This window comes from Neofelis nebulosa, chromosome X (genome assembly GCF_028018385.1).
Source record: "Neofelis nebulosa isolate mNeoNeb1 chromosome X, mNeoNeb1.pri, whole genome shotgun sequence".
Lineage (NCBI taxonomy): Eukaryota > Metazoa > Chordata > Mammalia > Carnivora > Felidae > Neofelis > Neofelis nebulosa.
The window spans coordinates 86266176-86286330 of record NC_080800.1 but is presented as its reverse complement, the minus strand read 5'-3'; the positions used below and the strand labels follow the sequence as shown (position 1 = coordinate 86286330).

General features: G+C 35.2%; 1 protein-coding gene across 1 annotated transcript in view; it reads right to left on the bottom strand.

The window, feature by feature from the left end:
- NRK (Nik related kinase) overlaps positions 1 to 20155 on the bottom strand; it is a 141253-nt gene that overhangs the window by 65051 nt on the left and 56047 nt on the right. The window contains exons 3-4 of the mRNA XM_058713970.1: positions 4605 to 4661; positions 3201 to 3272 (exon numbers count right to left, since the gene is read on the bottom strand). Of these exons, the coding sequence (XP_058569953.1) occupies positions 3201 to 3272; positions 4605 to 4661 (129 nt within the window). The remainder of the gene's footprint in view (positions 1 to 3200; positions 3273 to 4604; positions 4662 to 20155) is intronic.

Here is a 20155-nt window from a genome sequence, read left to right as displayed (position 1 = left end):
TTCCTCAACAATTAAAAATAGAAAAGAAGACTTTTAAATTAAAAATACCGTTGAGCTCCTATTGTGAAATCCAGTGAAAAAGGATACCTTTGACTTCTTTCGGGCAATGAATCAGAAAGGGCCAACTGGCATGAAAAGAAATTAAGGAATTAACCTTTATCTTTAGTTCTCCCCAGAATTTCCTTCAATTATATTGGCTTGATGACCTGGGGGTAGGGGGAAATAGATATTTTAGCTGAAATTAATAGGTAGCTGAATATATCTAGTCAGTTATCATTTTCCTTCTTAGTTTATTCTCTCAGACCCAGTAGGAAAGATGAGCAATGTTTTTAATCTTTAGCTATAGTGTAATTAGACTTTAAAAAATAGTTATAAAATAAATATAAGGCAATGTACTAGGTTCTGAAATGTCCCCAAGTTTTCATAATACCTTATAAAAGTTTGAAATCTCAGAGAAATGGCTAGCAGCTGAAGAACATTCTTTAACATTTCTCTGGGATTTTCCAGTGGATTTACCCATAAATATTCAACAACTAAAAAAAAAATCTAGACACCTATTTGTCTTTGGGAGAAGGGGATGAGGCCTGGTTTCTCCAGGTTCTCTGTATTTATTGTGTCATAAAGGCAGAAATAAATAAAACAATTAACTTGTAGCATGAGAATCATATAGAAGTCCAGGTTCCAGTGTCATCCCAGCCTCCCAAGGAAGCTCAGTTAATAAGTTCTCTTTGAATTCCCTTAACCTGTTTTCTACAAAGCTAAAAATTGATCTTCGTGACTTTCATTCTTGTCATGTAGGACCATTGAACTTTCTGCTTTACTTCAGATCTGGCTGTCCTTTGAAATGGTAACAACATCTGCCATTGTATAGAAATAAACCTCAGGAACTAGCAATTCTATGTGTACATGGGCATTGTCAGTACCTAGCAAGCCACCATCATTGGGTTGAAAGGAACATGAATTCATAAAGAGTGCAGTAAATAAGAATGAGATGATGGTGTGAGGGTAAGAACACAAAGAACATGTAAAAGAGAAGCAGGGGCCAGCCTGAGTCCTTTAACTTGTTTGGTAGTTTGATTATCATAGAGCTTTTTTTTTTTTTCCTTCTGAGTTAGAAAGGTCATGTCCACAAGCAAGAATAGAAGAATGGCTGGGCTCAAGGCAGCTATGCAGTTGCATTTGACCATATTTTTAACTCTGTTTATAAGTAGGCCAAATATTCCGGTGCATTTTACGTATGAGGAATCTGAGGCCTAGAGAAGTAAGACCTGTTTCCCAAGTATTTCTTAGCTGTTTAGCGGTAGACTTGGGATTTAGATTTGTGTGTCTGGACTTCCACATTATTGCTATTTCCATAAACCCCTGACTCAAAGAGATGTGTGTGTAAGTCACAACCTTCTTATCCCAAAGGATTCAAGATGATTTATAAATACTAATTGACTGATCAGCTAGCAGTTATTTTTCTTACTAAAATATATAATCAGAGAGTTCAAAGTTCCCAACTAGAAAAACTTTTAAGAGTGAGTTTCCCACATAAATGCAAACTCTCCCAAAACCAATAAACCAAGATCAGATATGTTTGAAAAGCATTAGTGTGTTTGCCATTCTCAATTAACAGGAAGTTGAGCTTGTGAGAAACACATAAGTACATTTTATCCATCAGGCCAAGTAGGTAATTTAAAACTCTCACAAATATCTCAGTAATATGATGCTATAGCATTTCCTGGCTCAGGGCCAGTTGTCCCAGCGTTGCCTGAATATCCTAATTTTTGTCAGAAAGAGACAGCTCAAGGATGCGACAACTTCCTTTATAATTTCACCCCATTCTAGAACCAAAATATTTTTCCTTGTGGAAAGAATACCAGAGAGGGTTTGGGAAAGATCTTTAAAGGAACTTATTAACAGAAATGTGTGATGAAACCAAAATTAATCAATTATATTTTTCATACCTTACACTTTGCAGCTTCTTGATCTACCAAAGTGTGTTAGATTAATCAGTACTACCTCTTTTATTTGGATAGGCTTTGATTCCAGAGATACATTGTAAACAAAACAGGAGCCTGGTACTTACTAGATCAATCAAGAAGCTGTTTACCAATACCTTTCTAATATAAATACAAACTTTCTCTGAATGTGATTGGGTTAATGGAAAAAGTTATCCTAAATCCTGAGAGCATATTTATTAAGACACAAAAGGTTGAAATATTTGAATACCAGACAGCTGAGGAGAAGTGTAAGAAAAAGAAGGTCAATTAACAAAATTGATAATGGGGTGCCTGGGTGGCTCAGTCGGTTAAACATCCAACTACAGCTCAGGTAATGATCTCTCGGTTAGAGGGTTCGAGCCCCCCATTGGGCTCTGTGCGGACAGCTCAGAACCTGGAGCTTGCTTCAGATTCTGTGTCTCCCTCTCTCTCTGCCCCTCTCCTGCTCATGTTCTCTCTCCCTCAAAAATAAATAAACAGTTAAAAAAGTTTTAATAAAATTGATAAGAACAGGAATTCTGCTTTTAGGCTCATACAATATTTTGATAGGTCACCAACATCTACTGAAGAAGAATTTTCTTTGTATGATTGTATTCTAGAGCTAGCAAATTATTAGTCATAGAGAGTGCTTTGTAAGGAAGTTAAAGAGCTTCAAATACAAAGCATTTCCACTCCTTTATGTATTCAAGTACTGTGCCAGATATCTGAAGACTTTTATGTTGGATAGCTATGGTTTTCTGTCTGCTATTGTTCTTACAATAAAAAAAGAGTAGTCCTCATTTAACTCATATACAATAGCAATGTTTCTTAGAATCATAATGGGGGAATAGCCAATCAGTCTGGAATACCATGTAAAAGGTATAAAAAAGACCTTACCAGGGCCAATTTAAGGCAAAATTTGCTCTTGGTTTCATCATCTCCTTTATTGCTACTCAGCTAGAGTGCTCTATACTCTGTGGATATAACTAATCCTTCACCTGCTTTCAACACTTACCTGTTCAGGGAACTGTTTCTTCTAGCCCCTGATTTCTGATGATGTTAGTGTTCACATATAATGATTGATCTATGTGAATGTGTTAAAAGATAATATGTTATCACTTCCAGGCAAGAATATTTTAGTTATGGCCTTCTAAAGATAATGATACAAGGGTTAGTTTAAAGGTGAAAATTAAAGGAAAGACAACTTGGGAGCTAAAGGAGACTTTCTGTACTCACGCTGTATCTCCATCCAACAGACTTTTGATATTTATTCACTCTCACTCGTCGTCCTATTTCAGGTAAAGGGGTCTGCAAAACCAAGAACAAAATGTTATTAGACCTACTAGTACACTTTGAAAATGATTTATTCTTAAATACTTTGTGTTCTTTGGGCATTAAATGTAAGAGTGACATATTATTCCTCTTTCAATTTTCACTAATAATTTTACCTAAAAATCAGATTCTTATATATCCAGAAAATTGGCACCAAATTCAAAATAACAGATTTAACTACCATATTAATGGAAAAATTACAATTTGATGTTAATAAAGTTCTATTTTTCCTTACAAAACACAGTAATTGAAACTATCTATGGTCTGAAAATGAGTTTTAAATATTTCAAAAGTTAGAGTATCTAAAATGTAGATTAAATGTCAGTCAAAGGTCTCTCAAGTCAAAACAAGGATAATAAGTATGTTAGATAGTCTCACTAAAAAAGTACTGGGCTGATTATTTGGAAGCCATGATTTGTAGGGCAAAATAAATCCACAAAACCTCAAAATATCTTAAAATTAACATTGGTTTGCAACATTTGACATTTACTGGCAAAATAAAAAGCATGCAACTCTTTAAATAGTTTCAGCAATTCACTCCTTGCACAAATTGGAAAATAACAGTTTATGGCATTGACAATGGTTCAGTAAATATGTATAGTTTTTCAAACATAACATTTGAGAATTTTTCTTTAAGGTATAGTGAAGTGAAATTTTTTTGACTTTTGCTATGTTCATGCTAATATTATCTAGAGAAAGTAAGGCACTCATGCTGAAGAAAGAATACAGAAATCAGTACTTAGCAAATTCTGTGACAATATGTTATGAACCATGATGCAACTTTATAAATGTTAGCAGGAACAATGCCAATTAAACTGTCTCTCTTGCTCATCTGTCAGAAAATGTCTGAAAAATGTGCATCTCTGACAATTTCTTTCCTTCTACCTGTCATTGAGAGTCTAATGGCCTCAATTCTCAAAAGGAAAGATTGGACAGGGAAAAGTATATGATCAAACACAGAAGGATTAACACAACATTAGAGGAAATCTCCTCTTTGCTATCCTTAGAAAAAGATAATAAATTAGAAATATACAGGAATATAGATATTTTCCTTATTCTTATAGAATACCAAAATATGTAGACTTTTTGTTGTGAGTGAAACATTTTTATGTATAACTACAATAAATCAATAATAAAGATAATATACTATGGATAGAAATAATATTAAATGACACATAATAAATCTAGATCAACATAATTATAATTATGTATAATAATGATGAAAAACAAATACAATATTTTCTGAGCTGTGTATCTAAGTCCATAGGATACCATTAAATTGAACAATATATGGATAAGATACATTACCTTACGAGCATTCATCACTTTAACAGCTGTAAATGCACCAGTTTTTTCATGGAGTCCCTGAAACACAGGAGAGTAATAAACATTAAATGCCATGTATATAATCAAGAAGCAGGCATCAATGGATGAATGGATACAGTATACTGCTAAGTGAAATAAGTCAGTCAGAAAAAGGCAAATACTATAAGATTTCATTCATATGTGGAATTTAAGAAATAAAAAAATGAGTGAAGTGAAAAAAAAGAGAGACAGAGGCAAACCAAGAAACAGACTCTCAACTATAGAAAACAAACTGATGGTTATCAGAGGGGAGGTGGGTGGGAAGGTGGGTAAAACAGGTAAAGGGGATTAGGAGTACACTTATCTTGATGCACTGAGTAATATATAGAATCATTGAATCACTATATTGTACACCTGAAACTAATATAACAATGTGTGTTAACTGGAATTAAAAAATTTTAATTAAATAATTAATTAAGTTAAAACATTGTAGCCTATTATGGAATATAGCATATTACACAGAGATGAAATATCAGGTACTACATAGAGAACAGAAAAATCAAATTGTGAATATTTTAAAGAAACTCCAACCGACTTGAAAAATCAAGCAAGTTTATGGAGTAGTTTTGCTTTTTTGTGTTTGTATTAAATAGTGGACATAATTGGCCATTTGAAGGTACTGCTTTCTTAGTATATTTAGTCTAGGTTTACATGGCACCAGAGAATTTAAATGGAAAATAAAAATTTCAGATTGAAGATAGGAAAAAAGGAGATGTTAATACTCAACATTTTTTCAACTGATTATGTGGTATTAAACAGATACATCTTTCCACTGGACCCTCGTATACACTAAACAGGTTTTTCCATAATGATCATAGGTAAGAGTGATACATAAGTAATTCAATGACTGTAAACCGTTTGGTATGCCCTCAGTCCTAAGAACCAATGATATTTATGAAAGGAAGAAGTTCTGAAAGATTCTTTCTCATTGAAAATGTTATGAGTTCCAAAATTTAATCTTATCCTAAATGCAAATGCAAGTTATAGATTTATAATTTTCAAAAATGGATATAGATGTTTGGAATATGAATTCTCATTGTGTGGCTGGTGCCTCTTAATATATTTCAACTTGTAGTCATAGAAAAAAAATCCGTTTTTTAAAGTTTATTTAGAGAGAGAGAGAGAGAGAGGGAGAGAGAGAATCCCAAGTAGGCTCTGCACTGTCAGGACAGAGACATTAGTCTCTTGAACTCACGAACTGTTAGATTATGACCGGAGCCAAAATCAAGAGTCAGGTGCTCAACTGACTGAGCCACCCAGGAGCCCCCAAAATTCAATTTTGTGTTGATATGAGTTGAGCTTCAACTTAAAACATAATGCCGTTTCTAGAAGAATATTTGATTTGGGGGCTGTAGTGAATTACAGTCTCCCCCAAATTTAGGCTAACTGATAACTTCAGAATGTGACCTTAATTGAAAATAAGGTCTTTGCACATGTAATCAAGTTAAATGAGGTCATACTGCATTAAAGTGGCCAATGATTGCTGCCTTGGTAAGAGAAAGGGGAGGGAGATTCAGACACAGAGACACAGACACACACACAAAGGGAGGATGGCCATGTGAAGACAGGAGAAATTGGAGTGATGCAACTACAAGCTAAGGGATTCCAAGGATTGCTGGCAACAACTAGAATCTAGTGAGAGAGAAGAAAGGATTCTCTCCTAGGGCCTTCAGAGGAGGAATGGCCTTACAGACTTCTGGCCTTGAGAAACATAAGAGAATAAATTTCTGTTGTTTTAAGCCACCTAATTTGTGGATTTGTTGCCATAGCTGTAGGAAATACAAGGGTATTCAAACCAAAGGACTGTTACTAATCACAGATCTCATGTGAAAGACAGCAACACTTTTTTACTTATAGAATGATCAAATGAGGGATGGTGTGTCTCAATAGTACTGTTAATATCTTGGGTAACCTGTCAAGTGAGTAAATGCAAAAGATTGATTTCAGAAATGTGATCCTTAAATATATTACTTGTTTGTTGTCAAATCTCTTTTATAAAGTATACACTTTGAAGTATATGAATACTATTTTTAGATGATTCTTACAAGTCCTCTCATCAAAACAAAGCCAACTGATCAAAGAAAATCAAAAGGAAAAGAATTCTCTACCATTACCACTAATGTTACATGCTACATAAGAGTGTCAACACTTCTCTATTTTTCCCCATTGATAAGGGTGATAGTTTTTAAAAAATATTTATTTTGAGACAGAGAAAGAAAGAAAGAGAGAGAGAGAGAGAGAGAGAGAGAGAGAGAGAGAATCCCAAGCAGGCTCCGTGCATAGCCCAACATGGGGCTCAATCCCACAAACAATGAGCTGAAATCAAGTGTCAGATGCTCAACTGACTGAGCCACCCAGGTGCCCTAAAGCTGATAGGTTTTAATCTCATGTGTTTAAGGTTACTTCAATTTTATTGAGCATGCCACAATTTGTAAATGGGGTCATGTGTCAGAAATGGATCAGAAGATTTTCCAGTAACTAGAATAACTCTAGAAATGCTGGCACCTTGACTTAACTCCAGTTCTTGCCAAATAACTAAGCATTAAATAATCATACTGGATAGATGGTTGTAGCACTGATTGCAAGTGGCATGGGTTGCTGATTTCAGTTTATGAGGTCAGGCCTGAAAGAGTTATATGTCAAAGTGTTATGTGTTGAATTGTGTCCTCCAAAAATATACACTGAGTCTCTAACCACTGGTACCTGTGAATGTGCCCGTTTTGGGAAATAGGGTCCTTGCAGATGTAATCAAGTTAAGATGAAGTTATACTGGACTGGGGCTGGCTCTAAAACCAATAACTAGTGTCCTTCTAAAATAGGGACATTTGGACACAGATATGGAGAAGGAGAAGATTGGATTGATATGTATGCAAGTCAAGGAAGAATTAGATTTCCGGCAATCACCCAAAGGTAGAACAGGCAAGGAAAACTTTCTCCCTACAGACTTGAGACGAATAATAGCCCTGTAGACACTTTGATTTCACAGTTCTAGCCTTCAGAATTGTGAAGGAACAGTTTTTTTTCTTTTAAACCATCCAGTTAGTGTTAATTTGTTACAGCAGCCCTAAGAAATTGGTACACATAGAAGGATAGCAACTAAGCTAAGGGAATGAGCTGGACTTGGGATAGGGTTGAGAAGAAACTACTAATTAATGTATAAGGAAATGTCTGGAATCAGGTGAGCAGTTTTGGGTGAAGCATGACAGCTACCAAGATCTAAAGGAAAGGAAAATCTGAAGGTAGCATGACAGCTACCAAAAATTTTAAAGGAAAGGAAAATTTGTAGGTTATTGATTGATCAGAAAAAGGAAGTTAATATTTTAGATATTAACCCTTTATCAGATATATGGTTTGCAAATATTTTCTTCCATTCTGTAGGCTGCCTTTTCATTTTGTTGATGATTTCTTTTACTGTGCAGAAGGCTTAGTTTGATGTAGTCTTACTTATTTTTGCTTTTGTTGCTTGTGATTTTGGTGTCATACCGAAAAAATCATTGCCAAGACCAATGTCAAGAAGTTTTCTCCCCTATGTTTTCTTCTAGGAGTTTTACAGTTTCAGGTTATTTAAATCTTTAACACATTTTGAGTTAATTTTTTGTGAGTGGTATGAGATAGGGGTCCAATTTCATCCTTTTGCATGTGGATATATGAATATGTTGGAGACTCCGACATTCATCTGCATCTCTGGAAGAAAATATACATAAATATTTTTATTTATTTAGCTCTTATCAAGAATTACAAAGTGTTTCCCTAATCATTTATATAAGCGTTTTTAGTGAAAATTTTCTTACATTGGTATGCACAAATACAACGTGATGAAAACTGGTTCTCACACATCCTTTAAAAGAGTTATAAATGTTTCCTTTCTTGATTCTCAAAGGTTATTTATGGGCTAAAGTACTATTCTGCGCAACACAAATATTTGCCATGTTAGTTAGCAAAGATATCATTTGATCAGTGGTTAGTAAGCCACAGAGTTTTTAAAAAGCTAGAATACACAGTTATCATACTCATGACACACATTTAGTGACATAATTGAATGTCTTTAAGGTGCCACCAATAGCCATAAAGCAGAGATAATCAATTTGGTTCTTATTATCTGTGATTTATTCTCTCATTTGAAAGTTGCATGAACATATTTTGTCAGACAAAGTATCATAATGTTTGGTAAACATGCTCACTGTGTCTGTAGAGGAATTAAAACCTAGATCATGAAACCATATACTGGGTTAATATGCCTAACCATTATGCAAGCTTTTATAGAAGTCTGGTATATTCATATAATAAATAAATGGAAAATTGCTGCCTGTTAACCTAGTATTTTGGAGAGTTCCTTCTGTATCTTGACTTAAAAGTTTTTATTTTCAAATAATTTTAGACTTAGAGAAAAGTTTCAAAGATCATACAGATCTTTGTTTCTATGTATCTTCTACCCAACTTCTTCTAATGCTAACATCTCATATAACCAGAGTACAATTTTCAAAACTAAGAATTGATATTGGTACAATACTCCTAACTACATCATAATCCTTATTCAGATTTCTCCAGTTTTTTCACTAATTTTCTTTTTGTAAGACCCAAACTGCGATATCTCATTCCATTTAGCTGTCATATCTCCTTAGGTTTTTGCAATCTGTAACAGTTCCTCAGTCTTCTTTCTTGTTTTTCATGACTTTGACACTTTTCAAAAGTACTCATCAAGTATTTTGTAGAATATACCTCACTTTGGGTTTGTTTAAAGTTTTCTGAAAATTAGACTGAGGTTGTGGGTTTGGGGAAAGAACACCACAGAAGTGAAGTGCCCTTCTCACCACATCATGTCAGGAGTATACGGTATGAATGATCACCAGTGATGTTAACCTTGATTACTTGGTTAAAGTGATGTCTGCCAAGTTTCTCCACTGTACAGTTACTATTTTTTCCTTTCATACCCTATTCATTAGAAGTGACTGATGTTGGTTTTGAAAAGGGATAACATTATTCTCAAGTGTTTATCTAAAGAATGTAGAAGTCATCTTGAGATAAACTAATTGTTCAGTGGTGCCATCTTGTGGTTCCCTGGCCATATAGAAGCTGTTTTGTGATCTCAACAGAAGGCCATGTTGTCATAAACAGATTGTCTCCCTTAATCAGATATTGAACCAAGACCAGCAAACCAATTTCTAGGATGTGCCTTGTTTTTCAACTGCAACAAATGTTTTATGAGAAATTAATTTAATACCCCATTGTTGAAAACACAGAGAAAATGCTAAAAAAAGAATTTTGGTTTTGGATTCTAGACTGAGTGTTAAATAACCTCACAGTTCTCACTGGTCCTTGTGAATTTTATACAGGAAAATCACAGGGAAAGCCTTAAACTATAAATGTGGGGTTTTTATTTTTTTCTATCATCAATAAAACCACTAATATCATACAGGAGCCACTATCTGCACTGTATTAACAAAGATTCCTGAAACAAAGTTTGCATGCAAAAAACGACTTTTTAATTCTCAAGAATTAGAGAGCAAGGAGAAAAAGATTCTCTTAGGTCTCATTCTTATTATATGAAAATAAACTACTGCTTAAATTTATTGTGTAAGCTCACAGGCCCTCTCATATTTGAATAACAGAAGATGATATGTAGTAACTGATTTGTAGCCATTCTTGACACTAAGTTCAAACCTATTGACATTTGGAATCAAGTAATCTATATCTTCAACTCAGGCATCTCTTTGACTTGTCATCAAGCTCATTCAACTTATTCAAGTTTGATTATTAATAGATACATACGATATAATATAATTTTAGCAGCAATAAAAGGTCAAGTAGTCAAAGAATTCCCTCTTCCACCCCACCACCTGACACAAAATCATTCATTATGTCCTCAATTTTATTAAAGTAATAAAACTCCCTGATTATTCAAATGTTAGCTGAGAGAAAGACATACTGAGTTATTATTTGTCATTAACACTTTAGCATGAGTTAGATGCTCAGATTAGATAACTACAAGAATGGCAATGGATAGTTAAGTGTTGATGGAGGCAGAAGGTGGAGAAAGGAAAGGATTAGAGTCTGAAGAGTTCCAGGAAATCTTATCCTGTAGCCATAAGGAAGGTAGCAGGTATCTGGAACGGTGAGCAAGGTAAAGGTGAGTGAGAAGGGATACTCAAAGTGTGAAGGGAGGTAAAAAAAAATGGGAGGGGGAATGGATGGATAAGTGAAAAGACACAATGTGTCAAGTCATAACTTTATTAGAGGAATTTACAGTTTTTAATATGTATACACCTGGAACAATTAGAGAATAAAACAAAATGCAAAGATTAATTAACAACATGAATTCCAGGTCCCAAATACAGACTAAATACAGTTTAAAGGCAAAAGAATAAACACGTGATACCCTGTGAAGGTCTTAAATGAAGTCCTAAAAAAATCCCTGAGTAATTTATGTTCTTACAATTATTTTCTAGGGTTGTACTCTAAAATATAGTAATTGGGACAAATGTGTATTTTTTTTCCAGGATCATTTGAAATTTTCTAGGAGAGAACATAAATTCCTCAATGTGTTTATTTCAATTTGGCAAGAATTTGTGTTCTTAAGTAATTAACTTAGATAACCAAATAAGTAGCATTATTTAGTAATTAACTTAGATAATCAAATAAGCAGCATTATTTAGTCTGCTTCCCCCAGCCAAACATTTTACTACTGTGCTGTTGCTCTGCAATGGCTCCAAGCTGAACATTAGCATTCAGAGTTTGCCCTATGAAAGGAACATGTGGCATGTTCCTGAATTTAGGGTACTAGCCATATATAAAAAAAAAATTGTTAAAAGGTATATGTGCCTGCTTTAAACAAAAGCCAATGCAGGAATATCTTGATACACATAACAGGAAAATTAAGAGATGGTCATAAAAGAATTCTGTAGTTTACAAATGGACTTATACTAGTTTTCATTAAATACTAAACTTATCAAATTTATTTTTGGAAAGTCAAATTACGTACTACATTTCAGATTACTTCCAATTTGGGGGAAAATCTCAAAAGTAATAAAGCAGGTCAACTTGTACATTGGGGATCCATAATCAAACTATAAGTTACTCAACTATTGCAGAAGAAAATTATTCAGTGTCCTAGTCACTTGAGACTTAGCCTTGCTGACTTCTAACTGACCAACCAGTCCCCCATACTTCTTTTTGGCGCACATCATCTCAAGATTTCCATTTTTGTTTTATAGGCTTGTCCTGTGCCTTTGGCCCTGCTCAGATGGAGATAATTTGATGTTCCAGTTATTCATTATTTCTATTAGCAAATTTAGGAGATAGATTCAGTAATGAAAGGGAGAGTAGGAAGAGGGGTAGTGGTAGAGCAGGGAATAGGTGATGAGCCTTAGGTGGGACTCAGTCATCTCAAATCCTTTATAAGTACAGAACCACATTGACAACACAAGAGTAAGATAATTACATACAGACAATGAGAGTGAAAAAATACATTAAGGCAATGAAGTCTAGTTATGAAGCACATAGTTATATCAATGTTTTAGTCACTCCATCAATAAAATCAGGTGAAACATAAAAGTACTTCAAGTCTTGGAATATATTTCTTTTGCTTTGGAATCTCTAGTGCCTATCACAATGCCCGATACAATAAAACCATTTTAATGAATAATAGTTGAATAATAATAAATGATGAATAGAGTAACTGAAAAGGCTTCCTGGAAGAAGTAGAATGTCAACTGGACCATAAAGATGACATAGCATTTTAGCAAATTCTGAAGGGTAGAGCGGACCCAATGAGTGACACACCATAAACAAAGGCTATGACATAATGTTCAGTATGAAGGCATAGCCAGTAAAGAAGAAAAGAAAAGGAAAAAGTGGGAGTGGCCATAAAAAGAGATGAAAATGAAAGAATTCAAGAGTGCACCTGTTTTATAATGCTAGAAACTTCAGTGTACAATTTCTTAAAATAAAATCTTGTTGAAAATAAGACAGAAACGATCATTAAGTAATTAGCCATTAGTTGTTTTACATTTTATGACTGACTTCTGTTAGTTAATGGTCTGAATGCAAAGATCAGGGTGGTTAAGGCACTGAAAAACCAGTACTGAATTGCAGTAATGATCAATTTCTTGGGGATTACACATTTTAAACCATAACAAATGATTTAAAATAGTAGTTGTGACAGCTGTGTTGGAAAAATCCATCATTCTGTGGCAGTTAATTACTATGTTTTTCCCCAGAAAGAATACAAGACAGTCCTTGATGGCCTTGTAATTTTGATTAGGCAAAAAACTTTATTTTTAATCATGCAATTAAGGAAACTGTTGTGGAAAGACTGTCAACTATTTAGCACTTCCTACATTGTCCTTCCAGTTATTTGCTTTGCCTTATGTTGGCAAATATAAACCACATAATCCCCAGGGCATTCTTTCTTTCTTTTCAGTTGGTTTTGTGGTGGTGAAAGGCCACAAGGCACTCACTACATTCATGTCCATTTGGTAACCTTGTTTTTTATTCACACTGTTTTGTCCTTCTAGTCATTTGTTTGAGTGCCAACTTTGTGCAAACAAACCAAGTGATGCTTCAAGGCCACCAAGAGTGCAGCCGCAAACAGCATCTGGGAGTACTTTGTGCTGTGCTGTGGAGGAATGAGACAATATGGCTAACAGGATAGTTTATGTCAGCCTTGTGTTTGTGGGAAAGTAAAGACATGGGGCTGGAGAGGACTTACAAAGATTAGCAAGTCCATATTCGTGCCTCTTAAAGGAATTCCACAAACTACAACATTAGATTTGCTTTAAAAGTTTTAAGGAAGTCACAAATGTGTAGAGATGTTTGATAAATACTATTTGATAACTGAAAAATTTATTGAGACTCACATTTTTTATAGATCCCACAAAACCTAGTGAAGTGCTAGGTCACAAAAATTATGCCCATTACATTTGATTTAGGGGAAATATTCATTTAGCTGACAAAGGGCACTAAAGAAAAGAGAATTTCTGATTTGATATTTGTAATCACAAAGGTTTTGATACAGCCAAGTGTATCAAAGTTGGAAAATTCATTTTGGGTGTGACTTTCTCCTTTTGGAGAGAATTCAGAGTAAGCAGGAGCAGTTATTTCTGGCTTTGAGCAGGTAAATCCTGGAGTTGAATAAATACTATTTTAACCTTGGCACGTTAGGATTGAAGTCTTCTGTAATCAAGCTGCTACAACTTTCAGGGAAAACACTGCAATTTGGGGGTGGGGGGGAACAGCAACTACTCTTCCTTCAAGAACAGTAACAAAGAGATTGTTGCTGGACTTTATAAATATCATTTATAACACAGTTGTCACTTTTGGGTCCCTATGAAGAAATGCCATAACTTTATAAATACGAGAATAAATCTGCATTCAAGGTGTTTCAGCAACGAAAATGAAACTTACATTACAACTTGGTACATCATAATCCTGAGGCTTCATAAGATCCTCTTACTTAATTAGAGTTGACCCTTAAATAACACAGGGTTGAACTGCACAGGTTTACTTATATGCAGATTTTTTCAATAAATATATAAACTTATGATACCAATAAATATAGTACAGTACTATCAATGTATTTTATCTTCCTTATGATTTTCTTAATATTTTATTTTCTCTAGATTATAATATACAATACAGTATAATACATATAACATATACATATATATAACATACATATAACTTATAAAATATATGTGTTAATGTGTTAATATATGTGTTAATCAACTGTTTATATTATCAGTAAGGCTTTCAAGAACAGTAGACTATTAGTAGTTAAGGTTTGGGGAAGTCAAAACTTATACATGAATTTTTTGATTGTGTGGGTAGATTGGTGACCCTAACCTCTGCCTTGTTCAAGGGCCAACTGTAGTCTATTCACCTATCCATCTCCATTATTATACTGGCAGCTCTTTAAAGGCAATTTTTTTCTATACATCTTTAGAGTCTAGCACAGTGCCTGGCACATAACCACCACTCAGCAAATATGTGTTGACCTAACCAAATAAATCTCCACATGGGGCTCTAAATAGGGAGGAGATGCATGGGCAAAGGTGTGTGTATGTATATGTGTGTGTGTGATAGCAGGAATTACAAAAATAGTTTTTATGCCAGGTTATGTGGGAAAAGAGTTAAAGAGCCCAAAGTTCAATGTGTACCATGATACACTGGAGTTTCCTCACAATGACTGTGAAATGCTAAACTGCAACAGACTACTCCAGGAACTCAAAGGCCATTATTTGTCCATAGGTTAATTTAATTTTTCTGACCCTATAATCATCTTAGTAGTTCCACTGTGAAGCCACTCAAAATTCTTCAACTTTCTTCAGTTAGAGAGCCTCAAAGGGGAAGATATGAGCTGGTCAAGGTCAGCACATGAGCCTGCAAAAGTAGTAAAAGTGCCAAGGCTCTTGCCAAATTGGTACAAGTTTGGTTTGTTAGGTGACATTACCTAATTCTTATCCATACTTCCCCTAACTCCTGGATACTACTCCCAAAACTTCTCCACCAACGATCTTCTGTTTGTATCTCTTGTGGTCATATCAATTGTGAGTACATGAGATGGTGAGAGCTCCAAAGTCCTCACTTCTTTTTTTTTTCTTAGCAAACCACCAAGTTACCCAAACCTTGGCTAAGTGGAACCAAATAATATATGCTGAAACAGAAATTTTGTAGTTAAAAAGCTACTGAACCACTAGCATAATCCAACACTAATGTCTTTTTTCATCCAGAAATATGGGACAGTCATGGTCATGCTTATTAGAACTATGAAAGGAGTCGGAAGAGGGCCTTCATGGTTTCAGTGGCTTTGTAGCTTAGAAACTGCCCTGCAATTTGAGGCAGTTATGTGTGCTTATACAGCAGCTTCAACTGAGTTTTATTACCCTTGTTATTACTCCTGTAGGGAAAAATAGGTCAAAATATGTAGTAACATCATTTGCAAATGGAACTGCTCTCTTTTGCATTATAGTATTCAAACAGTGAATTGTACAAAATGAAAAATAAAGTGCAATGTTCTTGGATGCAGTATACATACAACATTTGCTGGAAATAAATGAATAGCTACTAGTAGGCAACCAAGGGAAGACCTCAATTCACTGCCTTGTGAGAAGCATAGTACTGTCTACAGGAGACAAAAATAAAAAGGTACTGAGTATTGGTGCTAGAAATAGGTGACATCATAAAACCTTCACTGCTGGTCACAAATTCAAGTTTAAAGTCACAGTCTGTAAATGTGCTAATGCTAAGGAAACTACACAGGAACTCTCTGAGACTAGGGTCCATACTATGTCAAATACTCTAAAAACATTAGAAATGCTTTGTAAAGTATAGTAAAATCATGATCTAGTGTAAGATGACAATTTAGTTCTCCATGTGGGAAGCTTCCTTCACCCACAAAGTTCTGTTTCTTTTCTCTCTCTGAAGGGCCATACACTACAAAAATAAAAGAGAACTCAGCTATCAAAAGCCACCACCTTTGTATCAATATTTTTTTTTCCTTTCAGTTTTCATTCTCTCCCATTGTCACAGAATGCTTTTTTGTCTTTAAGGTTTTTCTGGGCTTTACCATGGGGGTAGTGTGTGAAGGCATGGGCAAAGGCAAAGAATTAAACCCTCTATAAGCAAACAGGTTTTAGCACACAACAGATTATGCTTCATTACAATGTCACAATGTTTTAACACAGATTGCTTTCTTTATGCAATGCATGAATCAGTTAACACTCATGCAAAATGCATTCCATCTGCTCAGACAGATGTAAGCTGCAGCATTTCCAATTCTATCAAACAGCACAACTAGTTGAAATAAAATCACTGAGACAGATGGGTGATGGGGAAGGAGAGGGACTCAACCAAAAGAACCAGCTTTACCTCAAAATCTACCCAATCAAAAGAATATTCTCTCGTCTCCCAGGTTTATCATAGAGGTACAAACACAACAGCCCTTAGCATGAAGCTAAGGTAGAGAGCATGCTGATGCATTACAGAGAAAAAATGTCTTTATAAACAGAACTGTTGCCACAATCTATAACAGTGATTAGCAGTTCTCAAAGGTATCGTAGAAGCATCTACATTTGACTAGGATGGAAGTAGGACTTGGGGAAATGCCAAGGAGGAGGGAAAACGGAAATGAAAGTAGCAGTGGAAAAAGTAAGACAACAGGCATAGAGTATAAAAGATTTTAAAAGCATATGAGGAGAAAAAGTGGCTTTAATTGAAGATAGGCCAAGAAACAGCAATAGCCTTTATGGTCTAATCAATGCTATAAAGCATAGGTGTAAAGAAAGTAAAGGACATTTGTGGATGGAACTGGAGAGTGTGATGCTAAGTGAAATAAGCCATACAGAGAAAGACAGATACCATATGGTTTCACTCTTATGTGGATCCTGAGAAACGTAACAGAAACCCATGGGGGAGGGGAAGGGAAAAAAAAAAAAAAAAAGAGGTTAGAGTGGGAGAGAGCCAAAGCATAAGAGACTGTTAAAAACTGAGAACAAACTGAGGGTTGATGGGGGGTGGGAGGGAGGGCAGGGTGGGTGATGGGTATTGAGGAGGGCACCTTTTGGGATGAGCACTGGGTGTTGTATGGAAACCAATTTGACAGTAAATTTCATATATTAAAAAAAAAAGAAAAAAAAAAAAAAAAAAAAAAAAAGAAAGTAAAGGACATCTTCCATCAATATCAGTTTGGTAATTTACCACTAATTCCCAGGCCCTGCCAGCCTCAAAAAATTTGGGACTCCTCATTCTAGCCACTAAGTTGATTTTAAAGCTACTTCTCCTTGAATTGACCTTGAATTGACCTTTGTGGGTAATGCTCTATCGTCCAGCCAGATGTTTATTCCCTTAACACTTCACTCTGCTATCCCATTTCTTCAGGATCTTGCTCTGTCTTTTCAATGTCAAAGCATTAAGTAACCTTCCCTTACTGAAGTATGGGGAAGGCCTTGTCCAGTAACCCCGCTTCTCACTAAGGTAGTATATGTACATTTTAACTGGAGGTGTCTGCTTTTTGGAGGGCCTTTTTAACTCTATGGAATTATCTAAAAGTGGTGGGAATTTCAGCACATTTTGGCTACTATAATGCTGGACTTGCCAATAACAGGCTGTTTATTTCAATACTACAGAAATGAAATCTGAAGAGTGTGAAATCAGCTAAAAGGCTCAAAGTTAAACCTTTCAGTGTATCCCTCAGAGTTGTGCGGCAGACAGAGGTAGGTTCAGGGTAAAGGGTAGTGGGATATAGGCACCCAGAAAATGCTGAGCTGAAATCTGTAACATGATAAGAGGAGGATGATGCTTGTGCACAGGAAAATAAACTCCAAATACAGGAAGATCTTAGTTAAGGCTACCTGAAAGAGGAAAGCCAGTGAGGCAAAGACAAATCTAGCAGTATAATATGGAAGACTAAGAGACTAAGGCAATAATAATGCTGATTAATAAGGCTAAAACTAATAAGGCTGAAACGCACATTTATATAAAATATATGCATAGTGTAACAAAATCTGCATCTCTGTGTGTACACACATGTACATACACACTGGAGAGCTGCTAGTAGGGAGTTATGTGGGTGTGTAGCAATGATTCCAGGATTTGAAGTAAAGGAACAGAAGAAATCTAAGGGATCATGGAAGCATGAAGAAACCAACTCTGCCTTCTTCACAATTTTGACTTTCTTCTTTTTTTATTAAAGTTTTTTTAATGTTTATTTATTTTTGAGACAGAGAGACAGAGGCAGAGTGCGAGTGGGGGAGGGGCAGAGAGGGGGGTGACACAGAATCCTAAGCAGGCTCCAGGCTCCCAGCTGTCAGCATACAGCATGATGCCAGGCTGGAACCCACAAATCCTGAGATCATGACCTAAGCTGAAGTCAGATGCCCAACTGACTGAGCCACCCAGGCACCCCTGACTTTTCTTTCTTCCTTCAAATACTTTGTCATTTCTTCCTGCTACATTTACCACTATTGGTCTCCTAGAGTAGTAGCGTAGCCACAATTAAGCCCAAGATTCCTTTCCAACTCTGGTGCTCTTTTCACTCCTTCATGCAACTTCCATATTTAATAAGTATTTATTAAATCCTATCTATATGCCAGACACCAGACAGGACGTTACGGTTTCCAATTTTGAGGAACTTTTAATATAGTAATAAGCATACACAAACTACCATAATGCAGAGACAAGGTGGCAATTTTCATAATAAGAGTACAAATGAAAAGTTACAAGATCCTTGAAAGTATATTATAAAACAAATTATATTTAAATAAATTAAGCATATTATAAAGTAAATTATATTTAAGATTTTCCTTGAAAATATTTCACAAATCCAGGGGCTCCTGGGTGGCCTAGTCAGTTAAATGTCCGATTTAGGCTCAGGTCCTGATCTCAGGATTTGTGAGTTCCAGCCCCGTATCAGGCTCTGTGCTGACAGGTCAGAGCCTGGATCCTGCTTCAGATTCTGTGTCTCCCTCTGTCTCTGCCTCTACCCCCGCTAGTGTTCTGACTCTCTTTCTCTTTCAAAAATAAACATTAAAAAAAATTAAAAAAGAAAATATTTCTCAAATCCAGACCACTATTCCCCTCCTCCAAATCAACGAGATTCTACATATTTGACTATTTTCAAATTGTAATACTTATATATTACTGTTATAATTATAAGCTTCAGGATGGATTTATGATTGAATCCAATGGAGCAAACTGCTAATAGTTGGAGAATATAAAGAAAACAATTGATATAACAGGATGATTGAACTTTGTTATGTCTCAATTTCTATCTATAATGGAAGAAAGAATTTTACTCTAAAAATTTCTGTGAATTCAAATGCTAGTACAAATGCATTGTTTAAATACTACTTTAACCAGCTGAGCGCTTATCTGACAATTTTGAGACATATTAAATAATAAAAATATGTTTGATGAGATTTATTTTCAGGGTGACTTTGTATAAGTCAGGAATTGGAATCCAATTATTAGTCTGGAATTAGGCCACTATGTTTAGATAGCCAGCCCCACTTGGCTATCTCTAATCTTAGTCAGCCCCACTTGGCTAATCATCAGACCTCTCAAAAACCACATATCCACACCTGGCTTAAAATCAGAGTATGGAGTCCAGAGAAGATACTTCCCCCATGCCTGACTTGAACAAGAGGGCATCTGTAAGATGTAGCTTTGAGAGCCACTTTGCCTTTTTGAAAAGACTAAACAATTATATTATGCTTCATTAATTTAGCAGAACTTTCAGGAAGGCCAATCTGAATTACTTCAAAATCTAAATTGAAGTAACTTTAATATATTGATCCAGGTTGCCTAATAGACAACCTTGGTGAATTTACTTTAATGACTATGTAAGAATGATTTTCAATTAATTCATCAACACTATACCAAAGTATAGTTTTTTACTATTTTGTACTGCATACAAGCCAACAAAAACTACCTGAAATGCTTGTTTGCAAGGCATTGTGCTAGGAATTGTGTGATAGAAAATCTAGTGCTGCCGAAAGACT